This window comes from Stereum hirsutum (genome assembly GCF_000264905.1).
Source record: "Stereum hirsutum FP-91666 SS1 unplaced genomic scaffold STEHIscaffold_7, whole genome shotgun sequence".
Lineage (NCBI taxonomy): Eukaryota > Fungi > Basidiomycota > Agaricomycetes > Russulales > Stereaceae > Stereum > Stereum hirsutum.
The window spans coordinates 1,464,585-1,487,666 of record NW_006763137.1 but is presented as its reverse complement, the minus strand read 5'-3'; the positions used below and the strand labels follow the sequence as shown (position 1 = coordinate 1,487,666).

The following is a 23,082-nucleotide window of genomic DNA, read 5'->3' as shown; positions in this document are numbered from 1 at the left end:
CAATGTTGTGCAAGTAATAAAAATCGATATGTGGCAAAGAGCAAGAGGGAGTAAAATCGAGAGAAAATGAGCGGATATATTCGGTGCGTTCAAAGCGTTCGGAGATCTGCTTGTTACCCGAAAAGGAGATAAGATCGTGAGATTGTGCCTGGCTGTGGAGCCGGACCAAGTGGCGATCATTCCAATTTTTCTCTCAGTGCGCCACAACACCGGTCAATTGAAGTACTTGACCGCGAGGTCTCCTGCTTCTTCGTCGTTCCTTTCCACGGACCACCATCATCCCCTTCGCGCTCGCACAGGTCAAGCACTATGTCGTCTTTCAAGCCAGACAACAAAAGCGAGGTTGATCCTACGACTGAGGGACCTCAGCTTGACTATGTCGACAGCCACCTCTCGGAGCAGGAAGAATATCGGCCACCGATTGAGTATCACTCTCCGGGCGCTTTTGTCTCGAGTTGCTGGAGGAGATTCCGGAGCGTTTGGACTCAGCGGTTCATTCTCAGTCTGTTGGCGGGACAGGTCGTGTCACTGTGCATTACCTGCACAAACGTCACTACGACGGAGCTGGTGGATCGGAACTGGTCACTCCCTACCACCCAGACGTGGTTTTTGTGCGTATTCAACTTGTTCTAGTCTACGTCCTGCGGCTAATTTATCTATCAGATACTTCTCCCTGTTCATCACGTACACCCCCTACACGATCTACAAATGTGAGCTTCCTTTGGTGTTTGCATGGAGAATTTAGAGATTTACTGAGGCCGCTATCAAGATGGCTTCAAGGGCTGGTTCAAGATGCTCTACAAGGACAGCTGGAAGTGTACGTACCTTTTGGGTGTGCCTGTATACTCTGATTCTCACGTTGTGTGTTCAGACATTATCCTGGCTGCTTGCGACGTCGAAGGCAATTTCCTCGTAGTGAAGGTTGGTAACTCAGTTCCTGCGCTGATTTGTTTTGTGTGTTGACAACACCCTGCCAGGCTTACAACTACACCAACTTACTCTCCTGCATGTTGCTTGATGCGTATGTACCCCTTGTCTTTAACCGCGCCCACTAGCAACTAAATGATTTAACCGGACGATAGATGGGCCATTCCTACGTGTATGTTTTTTGCCTGGCTGTACATGCGTCCGAAATACCATTGGACTCAAGTGATTGTACGTTCGCCCACTCCTGAATGGGTTTTCAACTACAATTCTCACTCCGATTGACTGCTCTCTCGTACTCTAGGGTATCCTGATCTGTGTTCTTGGCTTGGGTCTCCTCGTGGCCTCCGACGAAATCACGGACAAGGACTACCCTGCCCTGAGCAAGGGCAAGGGCGACGCTTTCATGATTGTCGGCGCCACACTCTACGGATTCAGTGCGTTTCCCCTTTCCCATTCGCCTCACCTTCAACTATCACTTTGACTGACTTGATCTACCACAGCCAATGCGACAGAAGAGTTCTTCGTGCGCCGATCGCCTCTTTACGAAGTTGTGGGTCAACTTGGAATGTGGGGTATGATCATCAATGGAATCCAAGCAGCGGGGCTGGAACACGAAGTCATGAAGTTGGCTACCTGGTCCGGCATGAATAGTACGCTCCTTTCACTTTTAATCACCGGCATTTGATCTCATTAAATTGCCCTTCGCCTATGCAGTTGGTCTTCTCGTCGCTTATACTTCGGGTATGTTTCTCGTTCCTTCTCATGTGGCATGGTGACCAATTTATTTCCTTTTAGCTATGTTCATTCTGTACACCGTTGCACCGTTGCTATACCGCCTCGCGTCATCGACGTACTACAACATCAGCTTGCTCACAAGCGACTTCTACGGTCTTCTCTTCGGTACGCCTATCAGACCTATTATTTCCCCAAATTTATGATACTCATCGAAATCTATCGCCTCACACAGGTCTCTTCCTCTTCGTATGTCGACAGCCGCCATTTTTCAGTGATATTGTCCGACTGACATTGATCTCCTCTTATACAGCACTACAGCCCATACTGGCTCTACTTCCCCTCGTTCGTCGTCGTCATCGTCGGTCTCGTGGTATACTTCTGGCGTTCGACTCGTAAGTTTCGTGCCTTATTGCTCTCTCCACTATTTGTTCACGCCACATTGATACTGATCAAATCATCTTCCGATTGCACTATTTTATCGATTGTCACACACAACACCACATCCATCTTCACACACAGCCGAGGAACAAGGTAAGATCGACATTCAAGCGCCTTCGTACGTCAACAGGCGCGGGGAACCTTCAGACCCTTCCGCTATCGCTACTGTTTAGAAGCGAATCCATCGCTCCTCATCCTTCGTCTACGATGTCTCATTCGCCACCACGAGAAGTCTACGGTTGTACACGCCTTATAGTCGCACTTTCTACTCTGCTCTTGCTTTCTCCTCCCTACCTGCACGAAAAGCTATTCTTCACTCTATCCCACTATCACACCCCTATGGATTCGGTTAGCCGCTGTTGATGACGATGAAGACGTTGGTTGTATTATTAATTCTTCTGTTGCTCTGTTGGTTTGGTGTGGTGGCGGTGTTTGCTTTTCCCTTCCACCAGCACTGTGTTCTTCTTAATATTTTGGGATTTATCTGTAGCTTACACATGGTGCACGAGTGCAGAGCGGATGGCGCTACGCAATTGACTTTATGATGCAAACCGGTCAGGGACGATGTTCGCTCACACATTTGACGCTACTTCAGGTATCCCCGGCCGTGGGCTTCGAGGCTTCGAGGCTCTCCCGAATCCGTAAGTAATCAAGATTTTCCACCAAAGTATGGAAGAGGGGAGTCCTCACACATCGTTCTTAGCGCTCAAGATCCGTGCCGTTCTCCGTCCCCCTCAAGATCTCATGCTCGAGCTTAAGCGCTCGACAATTCGACTGCGTTCGGCAGTAAGTTCATCGACCGTTCTGCAGAGCCGCTGACCACGAAATTGAACATGATGTGCCCCTATTCGGGGGCGAGGGACTCTCGGAGGTGGACTTCCGCCGGCTCTCATACCCATAGTTGCGGTGCGGGCCAGAAAGTTCATTGGCTTATGTACTCGGTGAGTCGACCAGGGCCGAAGCTCGGACAGCGTGGCGCTTGCAAAGAATGCAAACCGGCTCTGTGGCGCCAGATGTGGTTGAACTACTCGGGATTACTAGACTGTTGGATAGAGGAGGAGCGCGACCTGCGCGAGTAGCGTTGAGAACAATACATGATAGAGCGTACGAGGTAACGATATAGGCAAGATGGTACGACTAGGGGCCACGAAGGCCATGTGAACTCTCCTCCAGAAAGGCTATAGGATCAAAGATATTATTTTGGGAGATCTGCATGACTACTTTTGTAGACATCCAACGAGAAGGCGCTAGCGCCTCGGGTCAGGCAAAGGCTCATTCGGGACCGGGCGGCTGCGTAGAGAGCCTTGGGTGGGCCAATTGCATGAGGACCTGTTGCCACAAGTATGATCAGCCAGCGCAATCGGACAGGGAAGAGCAAGTCATGCCTGCAGAGTTCCATCAGAAACATGAACGACGCCAATAATAATGACGTCCTCCTTTACGATCCCTCCGTGACGTCCAATTCTCCATTCATGAGCAGACAATTGGATTTCATGCTCAGCAGTCTATAATTTCGCGCACAAGATAAGAGCAGCTCTGGATTCATTATAGTTCTGACGTACGTTGAAGAATCTGTCAAGTGCTCGCCCCACGAGACCAACGAGGTCACAGACTGTAATAGGCCTTTCACTGGATTGGTGGCGAAGTTGGAATTGAGAGGTAGATTCCTGATATCCAGGCCACTGCGCACCGCGTGCATACTAAGCATCGCCTTTGAACTTCATACGACGACTGTGATAGTAAACATACCAGAATACGAAGGGTGATAGTCTTCCTTTCGCCGAAGTGGACCTCATCACGAAGTCCACGAAGGTTCGGACAGTTGCCAGTTATAGCGTCTGCAACCGAAACCCCCACCGTCCAGGAAAAGTCGACGAAGATGAGGGGCAAGGTGAGGACGCCTTCGTCAACGTGTTGTTGGCGACGTGTGGGACTTTGGGGAGACCAGAGCCTCTGCGGAACAACCGGGCCTCGCGTAGGGTCGGCTTCAGCGTTGAAGTCCACGCGCCATGGAGGTTGGACAAGGAAGAACGAAAGTTCGAAAGGGTCATACTGGATGTCAACGGCACTGGGTGACGGAGCTTTGAGGATCTTTTGCAAAAGATATCGGGCTTGAGATGTTGTGAGCGTCCGCGACGTATAAGACTGGGCGAATAGGTCGGTGCTGGGGTCCATGTTGCCCTAGACTTCGTAGACAATTAAAGGGAAAAGTCAGAAGGGTCACGACAAGGCCACCGAGAAGAAATGAACAATGCGACTGACAGGAAAGGAGGGCGCAGACTGATGACAGAAAAGGTGATTGGCAACACCAACAAAATTTATATGGCGTCCTGCATATCGGTCCTGAGTAACACCTCCTCGGACTGTCCCTCATAATAAAAATAGGATGATAGGCTGGTGATCTGTCCTAGGATCGTTTATGATATCGGCTGCCATCGGGACAATAATGGATTACCGTCTACAGTCAAGCAATTTCTGAAACCGAGTAAGAATTCGATGTAACCAGAACAACGGTCATCGCCCGGGGTGAGCGTGAGGAAAAAGCAAGGTTCAATGAACTCCCTGGACAGGTCATGTCATAAGGTGCGGCAGCGGTGTGAACTTTGAGAGAATGACTACATCACTCGATTAAGCTCTCCAAATACCTAGTAGAGGCATCATCCGAAATTATTAGTAGAGAGAATATAGATATCCTGGGCTGCATCATCCCGTGCCGAGGCTTCCTTTCCCTCTTGTGAAAAGAAGCCGTTCAATGAAGCATCAAAACGGTTCAGGGATTTGGATATTACCTCGCGTAACCAAGCCCGAGCACTTCTTGAAGACCGCCCACGATGCAAGATGTGTTCCATTCCTGCGGCGAGGACATCTTCTCAGAAGTATTACTAGAACAACGTCCCACCCCGGCTCCGTCGAAGGAAATGGGCAACTCTTGTGCCCAGATGGCAGGGACATTTCACGAACATCGTCCCTGGGTACCTTCAAGATGGTATCGCTACATCCGAGATTCAAACCTTGAGAGAATCCTTGGAAGATCACCTATGGGAAAGCCAGGAAGATCGGCGGCATCCCTGCCGAAAGATGGGACTGTCGCGTATTTCATCCTCGTGCAGGAACGTTAAGGGTGTCGTACGATACTGTATAGCAAGGTCTTTTCGGGGAGAAGATCGGAAAAATACTGCCTCGACGAGGCGCGCATGAAAAAGGAAGATGATTGCGCGGACGTTATAATAGTGACAGTGCGGATATCTGTTGACGAATCTGAACCAGTCACTTTGCTCCGTCTCGAGACCATCCAGCCATCGAGACCATCGTACTCACCGTGATACCCGGTACCCCAGATATCCTGGGCTTGGGGGTGGTCCGTGACGTTCTTGGATCAGACCTTTGTCAACAAAAAGAGCACTTTCGCAATAAAAGCAAACCTTATCAAAAGGTTGCAGCTGGGCGGTCCAAATATTGCGCACTGGAGCGCCCCGTCCTTGTGGTATCTGGTCCAGCAGGCTAGAGTGCATACAACACCCATCGAATCGGTGAGAAAAACGTACCCTATCATAGCCAATCCGCATCATAAGCTCGTCTACGGATTCTGGCGCATCAGAAGGGGGCGGAAACAAGGTGCAGAAGCATTCGATGGGAACTTCCCCGGCAAACCCATCGAATCAAATAATACTGATAGTTTCAGAAACCTGCAGGCAAGGACTGCGGACAATGCGACAGCCCCGAAGTTGTCCTCAGATACTGTTTTGGGTGGTAGCTTCGGCGTGGTGATCACGCACGATGTGTACATTGAACATGCGTGGGATGAGGGAGTCTTGACTCTTGAGTCATGCGCTGTTGCGAAGCTCTGACCAAGTCTAAGGAACTGTATTGAATGAGATAGGAGGATCGAGGGACAGCACGGATTTATACACTTCTCCGAGCAGCGGGGTGTAGCCTACACCGCCGGACGCATTCATCTAGAACCAATAGTTTATCAATAGACAGAGACCTTGAACGGGTTTCGCTTAATGAGATATACCTAAGACTCTTCTAATGTAGGTCCTCGAGCACGTCCAAATCTAGTTTGAGATGATACAAGCTGGAGTTGAGTTGCTGGCAGCGGGGCGACTTGAGAGGCACTGGCATTCGGCGAATGCCGGGTCCTAATCTTTGTGGCCGGGTGGCGTTACTAGTTCTAGGAAACTACAGGAAACCCGTCATCTTACAACCCGGAGAACCAGTGGAGAGCCTTGCATAGGATGATAGCAGTCTCATCGAATAGGAAAGGAAATGTTTCTTTAGAATTATATACAAATCAAATGTAATCACTACTAAGGTAAGGTGCCTACAGGAACTGTCGCGCGAACAGAATAATGATCATCGAGGTGAATGGAGAACCATCTGTATGACCTCCACGCACAAAGATACACTCTCATGTGGCTTGTAAGAAGTTCATTGTGGAGAGATGACCCTGCTAGTGAGCTGTAGAAGTGGCTGCAAAGATCCCGACGAAACGTGGACAAGGCCAATAATGACTACATCATCGGGCACGATGCCGCCATGACCTCCAATTCGCCAAGAAAAATTAGAGATCTGGGCTTCATGACTGGCACGCTGTGCTCTTCTCGTCAATACATAGTGTAAACCAAAATAGGTAATTCACCGACCTCAAAGAACCGGGATAAAGCTCGTCCAACGAAGTTCAATAGCTTGCCTGCAGTGATAGGCGTGTGGGCTTTGGGCTTCTTGAGCTGAAGCTGTTCTTCTGTATCTGCGTAGCCAGGCCACTGGTGATCATGTCCTATCACTCGAGTGGTATAATCATAGCGTACAAGGGGGACATACTGAAATTCTGAGGTAGATGGTAACCCTGCCGCCAATGTCGACCTCCTCATCTCGCGTCGTTAATCCTCCATAGTTTCCTGCCAAAGCATCGATGATATTGACACCGACAGTCCCATCCGCGAAACGAAATATTCCTGGAAGGTAGAGTCTTGCACGCTCAACGTGTCTGCGACGAACGGTCTGACTCAAAGGCGTCCACAGGTTCTGTGGAACTATGGAGCCAGTGTGATATGTAGTCTCTATGTCAATGAGACAAGGGCGGCTGCCTGGGCGGATGGCGTTTGCAGGAAGAAAGAAACAACGTGATACGTGATTATGGCGTATGGGGAAAGTTGTGATGTCCGCCTTCAGAAGTGCGATTAATAGAGACCGAGCTTTGTTAGATCCAAAACTGCGACTTAGGCAGCCGGAAATGAGAATTGAAGAGTGGGAATCGCTACCGGTAGCTGCAACGTTTGCCGTTGACTGAAAAAAGTAGGTCAACGGTGTTAAAAATGCAATAAAATCAAAGACGGTGCACGCACCATTGCTTCTGCCTTCAAGCCTGTAGGCAAGACTGATGGCAGGACAAAATCAAAGTGGGATAATCAAGGGGACCATCCTGGATATGAAAGGGGACGATCAGAAGACAAAGCGCATGCCCACGAGGGGTGCGCGTCCAAACCCTATGAGGCTCATGAGAGCGGTATAGTTTTCTTCCAACGGTCGAAGCACAAGGACGAAGATGGTCTATATCTGAATCGAAGGCAGCTTACGCCACCAATCGTGTCGACATTTGACATAACGAGAACGAGAATGCGCCATCATGGGAGTTAGATACTCTAGCGAAAGTGCTGGTCGCCGTCTCCATAGCTATTGACGCCATTCGCTCCACCGCACTAACGCCACTCACGAAAGAGATGCTGGCCTGGAGTGGCTATTTCCTCTCTCATCGCGGAATTCGAATGGAACCACCTGTAAAGAAAAGGAACGGGGGTTCAATCCAACAGAGGGGTACTTGGATGCCGACTGAGCTAGATCTCACCCCAGATCCCACGACTGGCTCACTCCCACCAAAAATGGAACAATGAAAGTAATCTCCTGAGCTGGAGGGTCTGTTATGGATCAAAGCATCACCACACGCGTTCGATCTCGAAGAAAATCACCACGTTCCCCGTCGGATTTTGCATCATGCCACGGCACATAACAGCAGGATGCGGTACGTTGAAAGTCAATGCAAAAGAATTCCCATCAAAACGGTTGGTCGCAATAGGGAGACAACGTAAATGCACATGTATCCGTGGCTTGGAGCTGATTAGTCGCAAGACGCAGGGATGGCTGAGTATTGTGCGGCTCAAGAAGAAACTAAAAAAATCGTGACACACGAGCCCTGTCGATATCAGTTTCATGGGGCACTGGCAGTATGGTGTCGAGGCTTGGCAGAGCCTCAGTCACGGTGATGATCCCGTTGGCATCAATGATGTGTTGCAGGATCTGTTCCGCGGCAACATGCAGATTTCTCTGGATAAAATAATAGAGTTCTTCGCCCAATGGCAGTCGGGTCGACATTAAAAATCGGCTCACGACATCGAATGATACATTGCTGCATATCACGACCATGGGCTTCGGGCTAGAGTCGTCATGGCAAACATACAGCGTCATTCTTGAGAAGACGACCTCGTCTATAACCGTATCAAAAGGCCAGGAAATGTCCTACAGCCTGCATTCTTAGCTCTCATACCATCATCAATTACGGAGGTTTGCATGTTTCATGTTTGTGAGGCTACGTCCCAGCGCATACTTCTAATAGGCTTTTGCGTCGGTGTCCGTGAACATGTCCAGGACCTTGTGCTGATATGGTACCTAAGTACGTGGCCGCACGATGCGAATTTAGACATTGGGGAATAAGACAAGTGGCGCACCTATATGCGATGCTAATGTTCAGGACGCTGTGCCACCTCGTACAGTTAGCAGAAGGGCTGGCTAGGGATGCCTTCGATCAATGGTGTCAAAAGGTAAAGAAGTCGCGCATCCGCGGAGAAAAAGCGGAGAAGGCGGACTTTCAATCCTTTATGTGGCCCAGTCCAGTAATAGGTGGCGCGTGTCCAAAACAAAGCTAATGTAATGTACATGATTGATGGAAGGGCCTATTACAGTAGTAGTGTAACGAACACTCTAGAGATAGCAGAAAAGAGGGTTTACAGGTGATCTAGCTGCTACGGGTCCGTGGTCGTGGCGCACTGTCAGATTCAGGTTCGTACAAGGTTCGTATGCCATTACCAGCGAGCGAAGCTGACACATGGTGACTTTACTGAATGGTAAAGGGCCGCGTGCCGCAAACCAATCATGGAGATGGAGTCAACCCGTAAGCGCAACGCCGTATCGGATTAAAGTCAGTAAGGAGAAACACATGTAGCCACAATTCGGAACAGAACAGAACAGAACAGAACAGAATGGAGAAGCAGTATACGCATATTACTAATCAGATGATGTCCTTGACAGAAGCCTAAAAAGATGACGATCGGCGGAAAATGTCATACATAAAGATCCATAGTCCTGGCATAAGTAAGTTGTGTCGTATCCTACATTCATCAAGTGTCCGGTCCGCTCAGGCATCGTGTTATCCGGGAACGATTCTGTTCTCAAGCTGCAAGCAGAGTTGGAAAGAGCCAGCCGAGACGTGGAAAAGTCCAACGATTATCACTTCATTCTTTGTGATCCCTCCTTGTGAGCCTATCCTCCAATGTGGATACAATACGGGGGTAGTTTGCGTGCAAGTCTAATATCGTTCTGCGTGTCAATCCGGCGGTTTCTGGGGGGGAAACAACATGGACAACGACGTACGTCAAAGAATCTGCTCAATGCCCGACCCACACTTGCAATGAACCTCTCGGCGGTGATAAAATTGTGTGACCCTGTTTGACCCCTGAGTTGAATCTGATAGTTCTGTGGAAGATATCCGGGCCACTGCAAGTGATAACTTCCTGTGAGTTCCGTAAGTCCGTAGGAGCGAATGACGAACCATGATACGGAGGTGAATTGTGGACCTCCCGCCGATGTTGATGGTCTCTTGGGACCCGATCAAGCTTGAGAGGTTCCCGGAGGCCGCATGCAGCATGGACACTCCAAGAGATGCATCGCTTCGATGGAGCCATATCGGGAATTGTAGAGGTGCGTCCCTCACATGTCGTTGGCGATCTGTCTCGCTTCTAGGTAACCAGAGCCCTTGAGGGACCACTGATCCCGTGCGGATAAGAGGAGTGTAGAAGTCAAGTAACTTGAACGTTCTCGGGCTGGATGAGTCGGCATGTGGCGGAAGAAGGTAGAAGGACGCAAAGTTTGCGTCGTATAGGACGGGAAGGGTGACAACGTCGACTTTGAGGATCGAAAAGAAGAACTGGCGAGAATCATGACCGAACGTAAGGGCTGAAAATGAATTGGTGAGAAGGTAATAATAGACGCTGGGTCCTGGAGTGATGGCGGCCTGAGGATGAGATTGAATATAAGTCAGTTGTGTAGCCGAAGAATACCTTGAGTAGTACGAACTAAAGCTGAAGTGTTCATTGGTGTTGCAACAAGAGGAAGCAGGCGAGGTGGAGACTGGGTGAGAGCGTGAGCGTGAGGGGGGACATCTCATAATGGATATATAAGGACCCACTGAACCATACGTTGGTCTATTTGTTTTTGCTATGACATAGGGCCACAGCCTTTGTCCGTGGTTTTATGGACTAAGTAGTCGTCGTAAGGTTGACATATTGAGTCTGTCTGATGTGGTACAAACACGACAGTAGGTCGCATTCAATCAGAATGTTCGTGGTGGTTCGGTTTCGCATGGGCAGATTATGTGAATGATAACACTGAAGTCACCCAACATTTCGTGCTGATGTATATCGACGGTCAGACACGCTTCCATAACGCACGTCGAGCGAAATCGCATCTGCGGAGTGACGAGATAACGGCGCGTCATCTACGAGCTGGCGGACGTCGAACCGAACAGGAGAGCGCATAGCAATATTACTACATGGCGAGCAGTCTATAGTAGCATTCCGTCCTCGCATGTCTCTCCAGCCTCGTCAAGGATAGGGATAGCAGGATAGCGAATCGAAGTCTCAGTGCAAGTGGCGAGGGCAGGATGATCGTTCAGAACAACTGAACCACAGGCGCTCAAGGAGAGCATAGGCGCCAAGACTATGGTTTGCCTTCACTGCGAGAGCGAAAGAAGGCCTCCATGACAGAGCAGGTCGAGGCTCATTCCACGAAGACAACTGCCTTAGCACGAGGCTTAGAAGCATTATGTCTGTGTCTGTGCAAATGAGATGAAATCAGGAGCTAGACTGGGCCTGGCACATATCCTTCAAATGGGCATATCTCCGGAGAGCAGTCTCAAACTAGAAGGAAGAAGGAGGGATGAGGCGAACGCTATGCTAGTTGCGGCCACCCGAGGGCTTTGGCGCCATCTCAGTGGAAGGCTCCACTCGTCTACGTCGTGATACGGAACTCTGATACTGTTCGGTCCGGCACTTTGACGCTGAATTCGAGTGTCTGACATATTCGGAAGGGCAAACCTTGTCGAGTGCGATTGGAGGTACTTCCGTGAGAGCCAGCGAGCTCGAAAGAGATATCTGCCCAAAAACGCGGGCGTAGTGAGCAGTGCAGCAGTACCCTGACAGTTTCATTGCTCACATAGGAATACGTCCGTCCTCGGGACATGAGTCTGTTCGAAGTGGTATTGTGATGATATTCCTTAGAGCCTCGGGTATACTGCTTGGGCCATGGCGTTGTGATCAGTGTACCAATCGCCCAATCTCTAGTACTCCGGCAAGAAGGTACATAGAGGTCCTTGATTTGCATGCGAGCCTAGAGTCCTTCCGTCTATGACCTGATCGCGGCAGCAATATATCTTCGGTCTGAATCTACGAGTTCCATTATATATAAGTACAGAGGGGAAGACGGTCTGAGCGTAGTGACATGTCGGCCATGAGTGAACGTAAGGCATTACAGTCACAGCAGATACAAACTCACATTCAAGGCCACGCTCTATCAGTTCATATCCATCTCTGAGCCGATGCCACCCTCCTCGGCAATTAAGACAATCCAAGTGACGGACACCACAGCGGAGACGACAGTCATGACAGCAAGATGAGGCCTTGGATGCAAGTCAGCACATGCATGCTGTATTGAGCGGCATCGAAGAGCTCACGCAGTAGAGTAAAGGAAGGCCCGACGAGCTCGCATGTCCCGTAAACAGGAATCGTACTCCCAAAGGCCTCCGGCTACGACGACTAGAGCTGTAACAACTTCAAGCGAAGCCAATGCAATGCTCTTTTCTGGACGGAACTCTGAGTCTTCGTCTGGGCCTGAGAAACGGGTTCGCAGAAGAACGGCTGAAGATATTAGCATCAGGAGAAGAGCAAGCTGAACTTTGGTCAGTGGATAAATGTGAGTACGACGGTGGTGAGGCGACATACTCTGATGTGCGATAGGTAATTTCTCTCAAGCATGCAGAAGTCTGTGGCTGAGCTGCCTACAGCTTCGAGTGACAAGTAAGGCATGGACTCTAGCAGTCAAAAGTAAGATAGATGAGGAAATGCACCTCGCCAACTCTGAGCATAAATATTGCTGTTGGTGGTCCCAGCGGGAGGACGTTCGGCAAAACAAAACAAATATCTGTCCGGATTGGGAGCATTACGTCATCTTTCTTCTTAGTAGCGCGGTCACGGGGAAGGCGTGTTTGGCTCTTTGTTTGGCAGGTGTTCGAGTTGGCCGGCGCGCGCACTCTTCCTTCTTTTCTCCGACGACCACTCTCCCTGCATCATACTTCTCCCGCAACACGCGCACGCTCGCACTTCACCGTCCAACTCACGTCTCTACACGAACTCACGGCTCCTTACAACATCACAATCACTTCAAAGTTAGGGTAGAAACGATGGGATTCATCAAACGTCTACTCTCAATGGGCAGCAAGAAGGGCAAGAAGTCCAAGCGAGAGCAGCTCGGTGGCATGCCGTACGAGCAAACTGCTCATGCCGCGACACAGGGAGATTTATTAGACCGGAAGAAGGAGGAAGAGGAGCAGGAGGCGAAAGCAAGCCGGTTGTTGCGCTCATCCTCGGCTCACTTTGCAGTGGTTTCCGAAGTAGATTATACCTCTTTACCTCCTATTCGTGCGCACAATCGTTTAACTTTCCCTTTAAGTTTTGGCTAACTATAATTATCTTTAATTGTGCAGCCCAACGGATCAACAATCGCAATGCTGACCCCACCGGCTCTCCAGGTCGCGCCGCAAGCGTTCAATCTCGCGCAACAACCTATCGCGTCAAAGTCCACGGCCGAACCGTCCACACTCGAACCGAATTTCCCAACGCTAACCCTCCTATGGCCAACAACGCACCTCTGCGACCATCTTCTGTCTCCGCCCCTTCCTCTCCATGTGGTCACGCCGCCCCTCGCGACAAACTCGCCCCTATCACCCCAAGGGACCAGAGCCGTCTCTATAAACTTCGTCAAGATCCTTCCGTGGCGAGCTTACTGACGATGTACGATGACAATGGCCGGCTTGACAACAAAGCATTCTCGAACAGCCCTGTCGATATTGATAAGGCTGTTGATACCGAGAATCAGCCGAAGAGCTCAGCGCGCTCCGGAAGGGAGCCTCTGAAGGACGAGGGAAGAGCGCAAATAAAGCGGGGCGGTTCGACCCTCAGGCAGCTTATGGGCGACCTGAACGCTACTTCTAAAGTCGGTGATATGTTCGAAGGTGATATCTCTTGGGCAGAGAGGTTCATTCAGTGAGTAGTCGTAATATTCTCAGGTGCTCACTATTTTCAATACTGACCCTATTTGTGATGATAGGGAAGGTCAAGATGACTCTAGCTCTGCCTCCTCCCTTGGCCTCGAAACGCCCGTCAATCCTGATCACGCATTCACCACTGACCCTTCTATCGTCTCTGATGACAACCGCAACGCCACCATCAACCCCAACAATGCCACATTCTTTAGCCACAAATCTGACGAAAACGACCGCAGCCACGACCCACTGCCAGCTATCTCCTCCATGGAGGTCGAGCTTAGCATGACAAGCACAATAGAAGAGAAAATGAAGCGTGGCTACTCCCAAGCGAACTCACCTTACCACAACCCTGACACTCCACATCGTGCGTCCGAGGTATTCGCGTTCTTGAACAAGCCGCAGCGGAATCGGGATTCCATTGCGAGGCCAGCGAGTGCCCCACCGAGTACCTCTGGCAGTGAGGATGAGGATGAGGAGGATGCGTATGGCGGGTTCGAAAGGCCCTTGCCTATGTTGCCGATGAATATGGACCCGGACTCGTCGTCCGACAGCGCGGCGCATCAGATTCTTTCTCCCATTCGCTCCATCACCACAGGTAGCACTATCAAGCCCATCGTCGACGACAACTTCCTCGCGCCACAACTCGGTTCTACTTCTCTCCGACCCTCTCCTTCCAGCAGTCAGAAGACGCTCTCCACCGCCGATAAGAAGTCTTCTACACTTCAGACGACCGAGACTTCCCCGACTTCCAACGATTCCCCTTCTTCTGCCGGCTCCATTTTTGAGGATCCGCCACAGTTGGCTATGATCATGAACAGGACGCCGACGCCCGTCGGTAACGGGCTCCGTGAGGGCCCGAGGGCGCATCAAGTCCAGGTCACACCTTCGGCCTCTGGTCCTGCTCGTGCGCCGTCGAGGAACTCGATAACTGGCCTTACGCACACCTTGTCCAACGCAATTGGGAGTAGGATTCCAAGAGGCCCTAAAGGTCCGAGGACGAGCGTCGCGATGACCCATGACTCGAATAATCCATTCGACGACGCGTCCACACCAAACGCTGCCGCGAAGACTCTTAGTACGACAACGGCTGCGGCGAAATTCAAAACGTTCAACACACCCTCGACTACTCCGATGCCCACTCCAAAGCCCTCATATATTCATACCGCCGCCCCTGCCCCGAACATGGCTCTTCGCACGACGACGAACACTAATATCTCCACATCGTCATCCATTCCTCTCCGTTCGGGCACCCGTATACCTTCTATCGCTAGTTCCACCAGCTCCAAAGTCTCGCTTACTACTGCGTTGAACGCAACCGCCTCTGCGTACCCTACTCCCACGCCCACACCATCTTCGGTAGCCGTTGGCTGGAAAGAGAAGAGGAGGATCTCCAGCTCTGGGTCGTGGTCGGTGGTCAGTGAGGATGAGATGCCGAAGTTGGTGAGGAGTGCGGTGAGGGGTGCGGATGTGCCAGTTCCTGGGAAAGGGAGAGGGGGATATGTCGTTGGGGCTGGGAAAGAGAACGGACAAGTGTCGGGTCCTCGAGCGATGCCTACTCGAGCGGGCAGTCGTTCGCTCGATCTCGTTAGGGATTCGTTTGCTACAAACGCCAACGACTCCAACGCCACCGCCAAGAATGCGCCATACCAGAACTTCGACCTTAACAGGCCAGCGAACGCGAACGGCGCTGGGGCTATGAATTTGAAATCTCGACTTCCCGTCACGCCCGCTCGGTCGCGGGCTATTTTCGATGCGGAGATGACTCCTGGAGCGGCTCCCTCGCCTGCTTCGTCGTCTGAGCTGTCGCCGGTCGCGCAACAGATGATGGCGGACCTGAGGGAGACGAAGAGGAGGGGTTTTGTGAGGTTTGGGGGCAGCAGTGAGATAGGGCCCAGCAGTCCTGGTGGAGGTGCGGAGAAGAAGAGGAACAGGTTTGTAAATGTTATTACGAATGGGAGGGGGTAGATTCCCTCTGTGTATTTTTTCTCTCTCTCTCCGTTCTGTTTCGTGTTTCGTGTACATTGGTAGCGCCGGGTTATGGGCGCATTTTGTGATAATAGTTCCCTGAGTTCGGTTTCTTGTGTAATTGTTTCTCGATTTTGGTTTCCCTGTTGTGCATCTTCCGATTGTGATACATACCCCTCCATCTCCATTCCGATCGTCTCCTCTGTCCTATAGTTTTTTCTTCTTGTCTCTGGGGTTTCCGGCATCGTCATCCGTCATCAACATCGAACGCTCCGTCGTCTGTATCTATCGCGCTCTCCATCCGTCATCGTTCATCCTTATTTGCTATCTCGTCCTGTCTCGTCCCTCTGTGTCCATAGATATGCTGTGAACAACGCGAACGGGAACGAGAACGAGGGACGAGCCGAGCCGAGACGAGCCGAGACGAGCCGAGACGAGAGTCCAAGAAATATAGTATAAGGCAGAGGCCATCAGCGACCGACGAACATCACGTGTTGTGGCGCAAACCGTTTATTCAAGAATAGCGCGTACAAAAAGATCTTTGTCAAAAATTCAATTGCGCAGGTCGACGCGAACGTATGTGTTTACCATTCCTGTGCAATCCGTTTTGTAAACGAGTCGGTTTTGCGAGGGCCATTCAACTTACAACGCTCAGAAGATCCGGGCCGCGACGCCACAGCTGTTCTTGCCATTCTGCAGTGAATGCCCCTCACAGTTTTGCATTTTCTCTGAATATGACTACACAATTCAACGAGTAACGATCACCTCTAAAGGACTGCGCAACCGAATTTTTGCAAAAGTCTTTTCAGCATTTGCTATTTGCAGAGGACTGTCGAAACGCCACTTCACGTGACGTTTGTCGGTCGCTGATGGCCTCTGCCTTATATAACGCGACTTGCGGAATTATATAACAATAGACAAAAAAAACACGGGATAGACAGCCGACCAGGCAAAGATGAAGAGAGAGACGAGACGAGAGATATACACGTACATCACGTCGTCCCGTACATGAGGTGTATATAAGTACGCTATGCTCTCGGTTTCCGATTCTCGACATGATGAAAAACAAGTTGTTTATTTGTTCCATTATATACGGCTTCCTCGAGTCTATGATTCCATTGCATGCACTTTTCTGATCGAGTTACAGTGCTGGTGTTGGTCGCATGCTCTCGTTGACGGCGCCACTGTGGCCCATGCTTTCTATCTTTAACCTACTCAGATCCGTCCAGATCTCGACGTCAAGCTTGCATCAAGCCAATCTCCCCGCTCGAGATCTGACCGAGCGTTTGGCGTGCATACGTGGTCCTGGCTCCGACTGACGAAATCGAGCATGCTTTGCTGGCCAGCAGTGCTCACAGGTGCCCACCCCGGATCCAACTCACGCTCTTCGGGCTTCACAGATAATTATCTTCTATCCACCCATCCTCGCACTCTTCACGACCCTCACGCGTGTCTTTGGACGTAGACTCGCCTCCGGCCACAACGTCTGATTATATACAGGATATAAATAAATTACGCAGGGAAGGACCTCCGCCGCAAGTCCCGTGCTAAAGCCGAGCGTTCTCCTTATCTGGCGTGTAAACCCAACCTGGCTCCTCGATCGACCTCTTCGTCTTTCGTCTCGCCACTCTCGCCTTCTTCGTCTTCTCCGTCCGCATCAGGGACTGGGCCGAGGAATACTACTACTAGTGCTAAGAAACCTACGAAGAGACCGCCTGGTGATTTATTGGTGCCGGTTTCGAGCACGAGTGCCGTTGCACATAGTTCGTCGACACCTGGGAGGAGAATCGGACCAGCAGCCGGAAGTTCAACTAGCGCCGGCCACGGACACGGAGGGTATACGCATTCGCGCAATAGCAGCTTGACGAAGTCGACGTTCGATCCCGAGGAATTTGAGATGGTGCAGTCTTACGGTGCGACGTCCAGCCAAGGTCGGGGGGACGATGCAGTGGAAGGAGTGGATTTCATCGAGAGGAGAGAAGACGATGCGGTGGAAGGGACGGGTGAGACGGAGGTGAGCGCGTTGTTGACGGATGGGATCAGGCCGGACGGAGAGGTGTATGATGGGTTGTTGGGGAAGGGGAAGAAGTTGAGGGAGGGCCATGCGACGTTGGTTAGTTGTGTGAGCAATTTGGCGAATACGATTATTGGGAGTGGTGCGTATGAATAGAATATCTTTCTTTGGCATTGCTGCTGTAATAACTGACGAGGATACGTTTGTTTGTTTTGTTTGAAGGTATGCTCACGTTTCCACTCGTACGTCCCCTTGTCCGACTTTGCTGGTACAGCAGTAAACCCACTGTGGCGCGAGCTCATACCGTTTCGTCTTGTGCTTTCTTGCGATGTAGGCAATGGCTTCAGCGGGTGTCATCCCTGGCATGATCACCTGTGCCTTTTCGGGCAGTGTTGCTGCTTTCGGTCTCTACCTCCTCTCCGCATGCGCACGCAAAGCCCCACACCGAGCCGCCTCTTTCTTCGCCATCGCGAACCTCACTTTCCCCAGAGCTGCGGTCTTCTTCGACGCAGCAATTGCGATCAAGTGTTTCGGTGTTTCTATCAGGTTCGTAGCCGCCCTCTCCTTCTCCTCCTTTGACTTTACTCTCGTTCAGAGCGCTATGATGCTGAATACAAAAACAGTTACCTGATCATCATCAAGAGCCTCCTCCCGAACGTCGTCGCCTCGCTCTACCACGACCTCTCGCCACACAAGAACCCACCGGCCTGGGCGCTCAGCGGCCGCGTATGGATCTCGCTCCTCATGGTCATCCTTATCCCACTCGCGTTCCAGAGACATCTGGATAGTCTGCGACATACGAGTTATATCGCGTTGTTCTCGGTCGGTGAGTCCTTTCTCTTCATCCTTTCTGGTTTTGTTTTTGTGATATAGGCTTACTGACGATGGGTTGGGTTGCGGGAACAGCGTATCTGGTCGTGATCGTGATCACGGCTTATTTCAGTCCGTTCGAGGATATGCCGCCGAGGGGTGAAGTCCACTTGATCAAGTTCACGTCCGGCTTCGTATCGACGTGGCCCATCCAGGTCTTCGCGTTCACCTGTGCTCAGAACGTACGTCCCCCCTCTTTCCTATTCCTATAACCCTTGTCATCCATCCATGCCCACACTCACTACCATATCTATAATAATAAAAAGATCTTCCCGATCTTCAACGAAGTCCGCACGAACACCCAAAAACGGATGAACATCGTAATCGGCACCTCCATCGGCTCCGCGACGCTCACCTACGAGATCATCGCCGTGTTCGGGTATCTCACCTTCGGGTCGACAGTGGGGGCGAACATCATAGCGATGTATCCGTCTACGTCACTGTTTGTGGCGTTCGGGCAGCTGGCCATCGCGATACTTGTGTTGTTTTCGTATCCGTTGCAGTTGCATCCGTGTAGGAATTGTTTGGATAAGGTGTTTGGGTTTGGGAAGGCTGGGAAGGGGGAGAAGGGGAAGAAGATGCTAGTAGAGGAAGAGGGGGAAGAGGCGACGGTGGTGGATGAGAGGACGGTAGAAGAGGAGGAGGTGGATGAGGAAGTGGTGGATGAGGATCATGCGGGGGCGGAGATGAGCACGGTGAAGCATACGTTGTTGACGGCGGGGATTATTGCGAGTGGATTCACGACTGCCTATTTCGTGGATGATCTGCAGATGGGTGCGTCTTTATCCTTGAAGGTGGACGCGGTCCGGGACTGACGATTTTGTCTGTAGTGCTCTCGTTCGTGGGAGCTACAGGCTCGACGACGCTCTCGTTCATCCTCCCAGGTCTATTCTATTGGAAGGTGAGTCTCTCCTCCCCGCCTTCCTCCACCGAGGTATATTGACGCTCATCCCATTATCGTGCTACCCAAAAGCTAACTCGAGACGACCCGAGCGCTAATAAGACGTTGACGCGAGCGGCTCTGGCGCTCGCGTGCTATGGGGCGTTCATACTCGTGTTCTGGTGAGTCTTTAACTTTGAGTCCTCAGCCTCCTAATACTCTGGTGGTTATTGATGGTGGTGAGTGGTGTGCTGACCGTTCTCTTTTCTTTTGGGCGGACAGTTTGAGTTTTAATGTCTATCAGCTCGTCACGGGGAGTGGGGCGCCTTCGCATTGAGTTTTTGTGGGTGGTTGGTATGAGGGTGGAAGGAGAAGTGGTTTGTGGACGTGCTTTACACCCTATCCCTGGTATTATGAATTTGCTACGACATAAATTATGGTTTGGTTTGTGGAAGAAGTGATGCTCGAGCGTAAGTAAGGCCGAGGGTGCCACACTGTTGGCTCGTATTACTATTGGAAGGGAGGAAGGAGTCGTGAATAATATATGTTCAACAATACTCGGGTGCCACACTGGGTGCCGAGTAGGATCACATCGTCCTCCAATGAATCAATCTCTTTCATGGAAACAAAGAGCCAGGTAGAGAGAGGCCGAGGGCGTCGCCACACCGAGGGTTTCTATGGGAGAGCGATGGGTGATGGGGACGGATAAGTGGCCCAAATCGGGGTTAGATGGCCCCAAAATAATTAATGATGAGGAAGAGGATTCGGAGAACGAGCTGACGAGCGCTGCTGCCCTCTGACCTGATGTCGTCCTCGTCGTCCGCGACGTTCTTCTGCTAGATCTCCCCGTCTCAGCATCGCCCGGAACGCCCACGACAGCTAGAACGCACTTGCACGACACGCACACGCCAAAGCAGAGAGCAGAGAGTGAATGTCCGTCGGTGAGTATTGCTATATAATATTACTGAGCCGGTTGTCGTGTTGTGCGTGTTGTGCGTGTGCGAGGACATATAATATTATATCTGGGCGAGACCCGACGATTGGCGGCGACTAGCGAGTGCTCACTCGTCTTTCTCCGCTGCGCGCTCCTTCTCCAGACACACGTCCACCATCGCCGCCGTCGTCGTCAGCGACAACTTCCCTCTCTTCTTCCGCGCGCACACAACGCGCTCCATCATCTCACACAATGATGGCCATCGAGGCCTCGACGAGCACGGCGACGACAGCACAGGCACCGACGACAGCCACATCCTCAATCTCTCTTCCCGCCACCAACAACGTCACTGCCACATCCCCTTGCTCTTCCTCCAACCCACCGTCCTCTTCGACGGCCACCATCACCACACCGACGATGAACACCATATCCATCATCGACAGAGCACAGGCGCCCGTTTCCGCCTCGTCCTCCAGCCATAATTCCGACGAGGCGGACTCGACTCTGCATGCGCCCTCAACGAGCCAGGAGAAGGACCCGAACGCGGACGTCGACCCGCAGATCCTCGAGGCACTCAAGAGCAAGGATCGGCTCTTTGTACTCAGGGTCGGTGAGCTCGTAGAGGGGCTCATCAACGACCGCAAGTACGTCTTTCATTCAATTCCAATTCCATTTCCCATTTCCTTTTCTCGTCGCTGTCGTCTTCTTTCTGTGCACTCGTGTGCCGGGCTGGGACGCAACTCCGAGGCGCTCGTGGGCTGACCATCATCTGTTCTCTCGCTCCCTGTCATTCGTTCATCCCAACAGGCCACGTATCGAAGTCAACCCGCAAACGTCCTACCAACGTCTCCTCGTCCATCGATGTTGCACCTACTACAAGGTCGCTCCCGAACCAGACCCTAGTACGAAGGCCCTCATCATTATCACCACCATCGACAGCAAAATGTAAGCAAGCCCCTTTCTGTCTCTCTGCTAAATACACACATCCTCATTCCGTCCTCATTAGCCCCTCACGGCGCCTCGCCGACCTCGTCCCACCCGAAGCCACAAAACAACCCGCGTTCAAGATCATGCGTCGCACACCGCACGACCGTATGCGCTCCAAGCCCCAATCCCGCAGCGGTTCCGTCAACGGTGAAGACAACGATCTTTCCGATGTCGAGCCCTCCGAGACCGGCAGTGCCGGCGGACGAAGTCACACCGCGACGAGCAAGAAACACCTCACCATCGAGCAGCGCGAGGCGGCGTACAACGAGGCCCGCTCGCGTATCTTTATGGATTTCGAGGAAAAGATCAAGGAAAAGGAGAACGACATGAGCGCGAGCTCCTCCGTCTTCTCGCTCGTCTCCGGCTCGGCCTCGACGAGCGGGGGTGGGAGCAGTATCTCCGGGGACCTTCTCGACGATTCGGGCGTCAGTAGCGCTGCGACGGAGAGCGAGTGGTCCGGGCCTGTCACCCGCGACAAGAAGGACGTCAACGTTCGTCGTGGTAACGGCCACGGAGGCGGCAACGGCGGAGGCGGCGGTGGAGGTGGAGGGGGCTCAGGGACGAACTCTGCCGGATCGTCCTCACGGTCTCTACGTTCTTCTGCCCACGCCGGTAGCTCCCGTAATTCCCGCGCAGCGTCACCTGCGTTCACGTACGCCTCTCTGTACGAACCACCGCCATCGTCGAACAACGCGGTCGTCTACGATCCTAACCAAGCAGCCGCCGCCGCCGCCGCTGCCTCATCCGGACACGGACATCTCCAGCAAGGATACGTACCACCTTATATGTACTCGTACCCGCCTCCTCCACCGCACGGCCACGGCCAGGCTCCACAGGGATATATGGCGCCCTATCCTTACTACCCACCGTACCCAGGCTACCCACCCCCTCAATCCCAGCCTCAACATCCCCATCATCACTCCGATCCTTCGACGCCCGCGAACGAGATGAACGGACTGTATATACCGGCGCATTCACAGCAGCCGATGTATATGGCGCCGTATATGTGGTCTCCTGCGGGTGGCCCGCCTCCGCCGCCTGTTCCTCCTCCCCCTACCCACCAGCATCAGCATCAACAGCAGCAGGGACAGGGACAACATTCGCATCCTCATTCGGCGGCACCGTCACCGCCGTTGGCGGGACAGGGAGGGTATGCGCTTCCGCCTCCGGGGGGTCCACATCTTTCGCATCTATCTCAGCATCAGCAGCAGCAGCAGCAATATGCGCCGAGTCCGTATGGGGGATATCCAATGCAGGGGTATTATGCGCCTTTACAGCCACCGCCACAGCAGCAGCAGGTCATGTCGCCGCCCATGCAGGGACAGGGACAAGGACAAGGACAACAGCAGCAGCCGATGTATACGGGTGAGATACAGCATTCGCCTGTGAATGGGACGACGGGTGGTAGTGGTGGGATGGGTAATGGGAATGGTGCTGGGAACGGGAACGGAGGAATGCATCACGTGCGGCCTCCGGCGAGGACGACGGGGACGAATAGCAGCAGTGGCGGGAGTGGATCGAATGGGCATGGGCCTGGTAGTGGTAGCAGTGGCGGTAGTGGAAGCATGGGTATGGCGCCGAGGAGGAATGCGAGCGGAGGGTCGGGGGGCTCGTCGTCGCAGCAGAGGAGGGGGTGGAGTTATGGCCCTGGGGCGGGGATGGGCGGACAGAGTGGGTTGTCGGCACTAAGTTCGAGTTCGAGCAGCTCGTCAGGGTTTAGTGGGAGTGGTGGAGGGTTT

General features: G+C 52.1%; 6 protein-coding genes across 6 annotated transcripts; 4 read left to right on the top strand and 2 right to left on the bottom strand.

Annotated features, from left to right (window-relative positions):
* Nucleotides 1–270: 270 nt before the first annotated feature.
* Nucleotides 271–2,649, top strand: STEHIDRAFT_121625 (DUF914-domain-containing protein). Its single transcript, XM_007304343.1, has 13 exons — nt 271–611; nt 664–710; nt 770–817; nt 872–921; nt 978–1,021; nt 1,083–1,155; nt 1,229–1,361; nt 1,428–1,577; nt 1,642–1,668; nt 1,723–1,827; nt 1,895–1,908; nt 1,973–2,054; nt 2,182–2,649. The coding sequence occupies exons 1-13, from the start codon at nt 310–312 to the stop codon at nt 2,271–2,273; spliced, it is 1,167 nt and encodes a 388-aa protein (XP_007304405.1). The 5' UTR covers nt 271–309; the 3' UTR covers nt 2,274–2,649.
* Nucleotides 2,650–3,372: 723 nt separating this feature from the next.
* STEHIDRAFT_111206 (uncharacterized protein) lies at nt 3,373–4,275 on the bottom strand (the record flags this gene model as incomplete). Its single annotated transcript, XM_007304342.1, has 4 exons — nt 3,373–3,429; nt 3,507–3,605; nt 3,663–3,782; nt 3,850–4,275. The coding sequence occupies 4 exons, from the start codon at nt 4,273–4,275 to the stop codon at nt 3,373–3,375; spliced, it is 702 nt and encodes a 233-aa protein (XP_007304404.1).
* A 7,513-nt stretch (nt 4,276–11,788) lies between these two features.
* Nucleotides 11,789–12,529, bottom strand: STEHIDRAFT_121624 (uncharacterized protein). Its single transcript, XM_007304341.1, has 4 exons — nt 12,372–12,529; nt 12,104–12,318; nt 11,926–12,049; nt 11,789–11,857 (listed from the first exon to the last, which is right to left on the bottom strand). The coding sequence occupies exons 1-3, from the start codon at nt 12,453–12,455 to the stop codon at nt 11,944–11,946; spliced, it is 405 nt and encodes a 134-aa protein (XP_007304403.1). The 5' UTR covers nt 12,456–12,529; the 3' UTR covers nt 11,789–11,857; nt 11,926–11,943.
* Nucleotides 12,530–12,829: 300 nt separating this feature from the next.
* Nucleotides 12,830–16,019, top strand: STEHIDRAFT_147256 (uncharacterized protein; the record flags this gene model as incomplete). Its single annotated transcript, XM_007304340.1, has 3 exons — nt 12,830–13,067; nt 13,133–13,691; nt 13,756–16,019. The coding sequence occupies 3 exons, from the start codon at nt 12,830–12,832 to the stop codon at nt 15,656–15,658; spliced, it is 2,700 nt and encodes an 899-aa protein (XP_007304402.1). The 3' UTR covers nt 15,659–16,019.
* Nucleotides 16,020–17,085: 1,066 nt separating this feature from the next.
* STEHIDRAFT_97540 (uncharacterized protein) lies at nt 17,086–19,919 on the top strand. The gene is made up of 9 exons (XM_007304339.1): nt 17,086–17,814; nt 17,895–17,914; nt 18,007–18,218; nt 18,296–18,498; nt 18,579–18,724; nt 18,809–19,316; nt 19,373–19,443; nt 19,516–19,604; nt 19,705–19,919. The coding sequence occupies exons 1-9, from the start codon at nt 17,556–17,558 to the stop codon at nt 19,757–19,759; spliced, it is 1,563 nt and encodes a 520-aa protein (XP_007304401.1). The 5' UTR covers nt 17,086–17,555; the 3' UTR covers nt 19,760–19,919.
* Nucleotides 19,920–21,209: 1,290 nt separating this feature from the next.
* On the top strand, nt 21,210–21,561 carry STEHIDRAFT_28133 (uncharacterized protein; the record flags this gene model as incomplete). The annotated part of the gene is made up of 2 exons (XM_007303858.1): nt 21,210–21,301; nt 21,363–21,561. Coding segments are annotated over 2 exons (291 nt in total), but the record flags the coding sequence as incomplete, so codon positions are not given.
* Between the last annotated feature and the right edge of the window lie 1,521 nt (nt 21,562–23,082).